Source organism: Egretta garzetta, unplaced genomic scaffold (genome assembly GCF_000687185.1).
Source record: "Egretta garzetta isolate BGI_Z169 unplaced genomic scaffold, ASM68718v1 scaffold219, whole genome shotgun sequence".
NCBI classification, from domain to species: Eukaryota; Metazoa; Chordata; class Aves; order Pelecaniformes; family Ardeidae; genus Egretta; species Egretta garzetta.
Window position 1 is genome coordinate 264420 of NW_009260671.1, and position 6224 is coordinate 270643.

Consider the following 6224-nt stretch of genomic DNA (forward strand, 5'->3'; position numbering starts at 1 on the left):
AAGCAAGAAGGCTTTGGGAGCAATGCCTGGCCACAAAGACGAGGGGCATGCTGGGGTGGGGGGGATCCCAAATGCCCTTCCAGGGGCTGTGGGAGGTGATGGGCAGGAGGCTGCTTCGTGCATCTGGTGGGCCAGGGCAGCCCAGCCCGGCTCCAGGGCAGGGGATGTGCCCAGAGCTCTGCACGGGGCTTGTGCAGCCATAATTAGCTTACGTGGGCATGGTGGGTTGCAACAGGGAGCTGCAGCCTGTGCAAGTCCATTGGGATGGATCCCTGCTGCTTTTGGTCTTTCCTCCTTGGGGAAGTCTATCCTGTTCCTCGAGCCGCAGTTTGACACCTCGGGTCCTTTGGGTTTTTCACCCAGCTGTGCCTGTTTCCTGCGTAGGAAGATGCCTTGCCCAGCTGTGGGAAGGGTCTGGCTGGCACATGGGGGGCTCTCTGCCTCCTGCTGCACCCCAAATGGCGGGTGGAGCATTGCCCACCCCTGCACCCTGTTCCCATCGGGCTCTCTCACCCAAGCTCTCCCGTGCTGCACCCCCTAGCTGATGGAGGGATGTGTCCCATAGCATCCTGCTTCCCTTCTCCCATCTCATGTCTTTTGACTGCTTCCCACTGGATTTGGGTGAGACGTGGGGGAGTCACCTGGGGAGCCCTGTGTGACCTGGAGTGCAGCTCTTGCTAGGACCTTGCTGGCTGCCCTGCTTTTACCATTTTATGGACATCTGCGTGTATGCCTGGACCTTCCCTAGAGTGTCCCTCCTCTATCCTAGGTGTCCCGTCACCTTGTGCGGCCCCTGATTCGCATGAGCCTGGCGCTGCAGTACCAGGTGCGAGAGCTGACCTCCCTGCTGCTGCAGAAGGATGCTGAGATCGAAGACTACAGGGAGAGTGGGGCTGCTCTCAGCAGAGGTGAGGAGGGATGCCCTGGCCGAGAGAGGAGCAAGCAGGGAGTGAGCTTCCTCCTTCACGCGGGGCTGGCATGCTGTGCTCCCTCTGGCTATTACCCAGCCAGGCTTGTGTTTCATGTTCAGCCGCGCTGGAAGCGAGACGGTAGCCAGAAGGCTGGGGAGCAGCCCCTGGGGACACCTAGGGGAGGAACGGCCCTTGACCGGTAGCTGGAGGAGTTGGGGAGTCGCCAAGGGGCTCTCCGCTTTGCCGAGAGCACCTGGCCGCTCCCCAGGAACCGGCAGGGATGCCAGCAAGGGTTGGCCCTGGAGCGGTGTCAGGCTCCCTTCCCGAGCGCAGTAGCTTGCGAGCGCTTGGAGAGTAACCAGGGGCTCCCGGCTCTCCCCGCCATGAGAAGTGCAGCCATGTACAGGGGCCCTCTCCAGTGCCCAGCCCACCTTGCCATTGGGGACAGGGGCAGGAGTAAGCCCCCTTGGGTAGGTTGTGAGTCAGGACCTGCCTGGGGGAGCCACCCGGGGGGGGTTGTCCTAAACCCATGGAGGTCAGCTGGGCACTGGTTTTTCGGTCATCCCTTGCTGGCACCATGCTCTGTCCTGCTGCCAGAGGTGATACCTGCTCTTCCGCAGGAACCTGGCCCCTCCGGGATGTGGGGTCCAATGGGGGCCAGCCCTGACTTGCGTATCGTGACCAGGAAGGTGATGTGGTCCAGACCCTGTACCGTGGCAGGTGCCCCACCATGGGATCCTGGAGCTGCCCTGCAGCTGCACTAGAGCTGCGCCAGCCGGCCATGCTCTCCTTTGTCCTGCTGCATGCCGGCTCTGCAGGGCTCAGGGCAGCCAGGACAATCCAGTTTGGGTCTGGGGACTGATGCTGGTGAGCAGGTGGCCTCTCTTGTCCCTTGCCTGGGCAGGGCAGGAAGATGGGAGGAAGCTTTGCACCAGTGCTGCCGAGCAAAGCTGGCCAGGTGCTTCTCCAGACAATATCTTGGCAATGATGAGGAAAAATCAGTGCTCTGAAGGAGGCACAGAGAAGAATGAAGGATATCAAGGGTTTGTTCCTGTCCTGCAAGAGGAGGACACAGATGGGCTCGCCCCTTCAGAGAAGCAACTGGAGACAAGCAGTCCCCTGTCCCGTGGAGCATGGCTGTGCAGTGCCCAGACCCAGGCAGCTCTTTCAAGCTGGGAATGGTGCTGAGCATGTCCTGCCACTGCCCCCTGCTCCTCTGTGCAGGAGGGTGCTGGGACAAGTGTGGGTGAGCTCTGGGCTCTGCTACCTGGCTGCATCAACAGGCTCAAACTTATTCCCCCACTTCCCTGCAGTCCTTGCACCTTCTGCTAATCGGGTGATGTGTCCCTTGCCTAAAGGGCCTGCTTACCTCTCCTGCTGGCTCTGGGATGAGAGTGCTGGAGCTGTTCCCCCACAGCCCCCTCACCCCATGGGCAGGGGAAGAGCAAGCCGGAGTGGGAGGTCTGGCCAGACCTGCCTGAGCTGATCCCTGCTCTCTCTTGCAGACCGCCTGCGGACAGAGCCCTTCCAGGAGCAGATGTTTCAGCGGAACTTCATGGCTGAGGTAAGGACTAGTGCAAGTCCTCTGTCCTTCAGCAAAGGGGTGGTGGGGAGCCATCACCAGCAGCCCCAGCGAGATGTGTGCCAGGCTGGATGAGGGCATTGGTGAGGATGGCTGGACCTGCCTGGAGAGGAGTAATGCCCACTGGCTCTCCCGTGGCTCACCTTGTGTCCTTGCACCTCATCTGCAGGGTGAGCTGAGCTAGAAGCATGCCTGGCATGGCTGGCTGGGGACATGGCACCGTGTTTTGTCACCGTCTCACCACTGCCTGGCTGCTGGGTGTTGCCAGGGGTGCAAGCCGGGCTGGCTGCTCCATGGGAGCGTGCCATCGCTGGGGCATCTTCACCTACGTCCCGCACTTGCTGTGGACCTGAAATACTGATACTGACGGTAGGCAGGGAGCTGGCGAATGAGGAGAAGCCATCTGCTCCTTTTGGTTCATCTGCTGCTTTTAGGAGTGGCTTTATGGTGGCACATTGTGGGGACAAGTGCCTTTCAGCCTGTTATCTGGGCTGTGCCCATCACTCTCCTCTTGGCTCAGCTCTAAAATCAGACATGTGCTTTGGAGAAGCTGGGGCTGGAAGTCTTTCCTCTGATCCTTTTTCATTACTGGAAATAATCACAGAAGCACTAAAATGACTCAAACCGATGTGGCAAGATCAAAAATGATTGATGCCCATCGATGCAAAAAGACTCAGGATGCTTCTGAGTGTTCCTGTGCTCGCTGTGAAGGCGCAGGAGTGGGGGAGCAGCAGGGGCTGCTGGGGACCAGGGAGCCAGGTAGGGTGTCCGTGGTGTCACACGGGCTTCGAGAGGACGTTGCCTTTTGAGACACACACTGATGCTCTTGCACAGCCAAGCAATAAACCATCTGCAGGGTTTCTAAAAATTAGAGATGATCCCTCTTTTACATGAGAGGCATTGCATCCAGCACAGGCAACTTTCGTTTCCCCCCAGTTATGATGGATAGAGATGAATTCACTGCTGGACTGCAACTTGGAGGTTGCCTAGGGACCGATGATCATGACCAGATTACATTCACCCTGGGCAAAGAAAAGACATTCCTAAACAGTAATTTATATCCTTCATGCTTTGAAAGGGCTAATTTCCCAGAGCAGGGGAAAATTATGAGTGAAATCAGCTCGGAGGAAACATTTAGATAGAAAAATGTGAATGAAAATGGTGAGCTCTTTCAGAAGAATTTCAGAAGCCACAAAAAGCCACAATTCCACAATCAAGAAAGAGGGCAGCGCTGGCCGAGAGCCCGTTCTGGTTCAGCGGCGAAGTGAAGGCAGCAATTAGAAATAAAAGAGCAGTTTATAACAAATGGGAGAGCGGGAGTAGATAGCAATCAATATAAATTAGAAATTATGAAGTGTAGAAAATGGATAACAGAAGCTAAAGACATCAGGGAAAAATCATGGCGAAGGACAGAGGGAAAGGCTTTTATTTAGCGTAGTAGGAGAAAACCCCAAGCTCCCAGCAACGGGATAAGCTTATTAGTAGACAGAGGTGGTAAAATGATTGATGCTGGAGCAGACATGGCAGAAGCAGTCGGTAAATGGTTCGGTGCTGTCACTGGAAGGATGCAGGCGGATGTGCCAGGATCGGGGTATGATGAAGTATGTCTTTGTCCGAGGGTCGGCTGAACAACATCTGCTAAAGATGAACGTCAGGCTTGAAACTCAGAGTCCTCCCAGAGCTGGTAGGGTGTGGGGCATGGGGGAAGGCGCTCGGTGGTGCCGGGTGGCTGCTCAGGCGGTGGGGCGGGTGGGAGAGGAGCAGGGCAGCCCTGCACAAAGCTGTGTGAAAGCGGCTGGTGGGGAGCTCATCCGGCAGGGACTTAAAAGATGGGAGGGCAGCTGGTGCTGAGTGTCCCAGGAACAGCCCAGGAGCAGCATCTTGGGTCCAGAGCACCAGATGGGGAATGGGAGGGTTTGGGAGATGCTCCCTCTCTGCATCCCCTGGCAGCCAGGTTGGAGCACCAGCCGCAGGGAGGAGGCTGGTGGAGGGGTGCAGTTGCGCGTCCAGGCTGCCTGCAGGGATCTGTCCTCTCTGCATTCATCCCGTTGCTTTATAAACCTGCTGATGACGCCTTTGGCCCATGTACCATCCCACGGCAATGAGCCATGAGATGTGAGCAGCTGCTGCCTTGGGTTTCAACGTGGTACCCCGTTGTTCCTCCTGATGCCTCCCAGGTCTTGCATTAGTGAGGAACACCAAACATGGCTTTGCAGCTCTCCAGCACCAAATCTGGCTGTTCACCCCACTCTTCCCCCTCTTCCTGCAGCAGAAGGGTGGGCTGGATGACCTTGTTGTCTCTGGGCAGGTATTTCAGAGCCCCTGGGCAATTTTGTACTCCATTTGCCAGATCCAAAAAGGAGCAGCAAAGAGGGGTTGGGGTCCCTCGGGACATGCTGCAGGGAGCCGGGAATGCTGCGACCGACTCCCATGTCTGGTTTTTCAAAAAGACGATGGTCAATCAGCGTGGAGTCGCAGGAATGAATTGAGGGCTGGGGAACGAGCCGGGCATTGAGAGACTTGGAAGGGAAGAGATCTGTCTAGCTTATCAGGGAGAAAATTGAGAGGCGCCTTGATTACAGTGTGTGAGGGTCTTTACAAGGAGAAAATGCTGGTTAGTGAAGGGCTCTCTTTAATCTGGTGGAGAGCAGTGGAGCACAAGCCAGGCACTGGGAGCTGGAGCCAGGCAATTTGGAGCTAGGACAGAGGCACTTGGGTTTGCTCCTGTGGGCGATTAGCAATTGGGGCACGCTCCCAAGGGCAGTGGTTGATCCTCCGTCTCTTGATGTCTCCAAAAGAAGGCTGGGAGCCCGCCTGGAAGAAAACCAAGTTGCTGGACTCAGTCTTGGCATGTGTGTGGTTGAACATCAGTGGACAGGAGGTCAGGAGGAGAGGTCTGATGGTCCTTCCAGCCTCTCCCTCTGGGAAACAGGGCTTCAGGTTGGGGATGTTTGGTAAGCACCTCCTGGCTGAAAGGGGGCTGTGATGGCATGGCGCAGGGCTGGTGGGATGCGGGAAAGCGGCTCCACGGCTTTGCTCACTTCCCAAACCTTTGCTGCATCCCCCATGGAGAGGAAAGGACCTGCCAGTGCCCCGTGGCAGAGCTGCACAGGGACGCTCCTGCCTCTCCGCTTAAACGTGCCCTTTCCCTGGGCTTGTGTGCACTTGGCTGTCCAGGGCATTTTAACTAATCATGGGGAGTTTTCCAGCAAAGCCCTGGGAATATTTATATGTTTAGGAAACGACGCTTTCACACACGCAGTTTTTGGCAAGGGTTCACTGCTGAGCAGCTGCCTGGGCTTGGGCAGAACTGGAGGGAGGGTGGCAGCCACGCGCGAGCTGAAGCAAAGCCGGCAGCTTTTATTGGCAAGCCCAGGGGTTCTCAGCGTGAGGGGAAAGAGCAGGCGGCTGGAGGGGACTTGGTGCCCCAGGACTGCCCCGGCACCCTTCCCAGCAGCCTAGGACCCAGCGGGTCGGGGGCATTTTGTCTCCAGGTGTCCCTTTGGGTTGCAGAGAGCATGCATGAGGTGCCCAACCACGGTTTTGAGAGCTTGCCCCGGCTTGGCTATGGTTGGCATTTTGTGACACAGCTTCTTGCCAAAGCCCGTGGTCTGGCCCTGTGAGGGGGGCAGCATCAGGGGGCCCATGTGGTGCCGTGCCCCCTGCCCTGGGGAGGGCAGGGACAGGTACACCGGGGACAAACTCACCGATAGCATCAGCGCAAATAGACC

General features: G+C 57.2%; 1 protein-coding gene across 2 annotated transcripts in view; it reads left to right on the plus strand.

The window, feature by feature from the left end:
- NHEJ1 (non-homologous end joining factor 1) overlaps positions 1–6224 on the plus strand; it is a 50315-nt gene that overhangs the window by 3124 nt on the left and 40967 nt on the right. For both annotated transcript variants that reach the window (XM_009645680.2, XM_035901111.1), the window contains exons 4-5: positions 770–908; positions 2417–2475. In XM_009645680.2, the coding sequence (XP_009643975.1) occupies positions 770–908; positions 2417–2475 (198 nt within the window). The remainder of the gene's footprint in view (positions 1–769; positions 909–2416; positions 2476–6224) is intronic.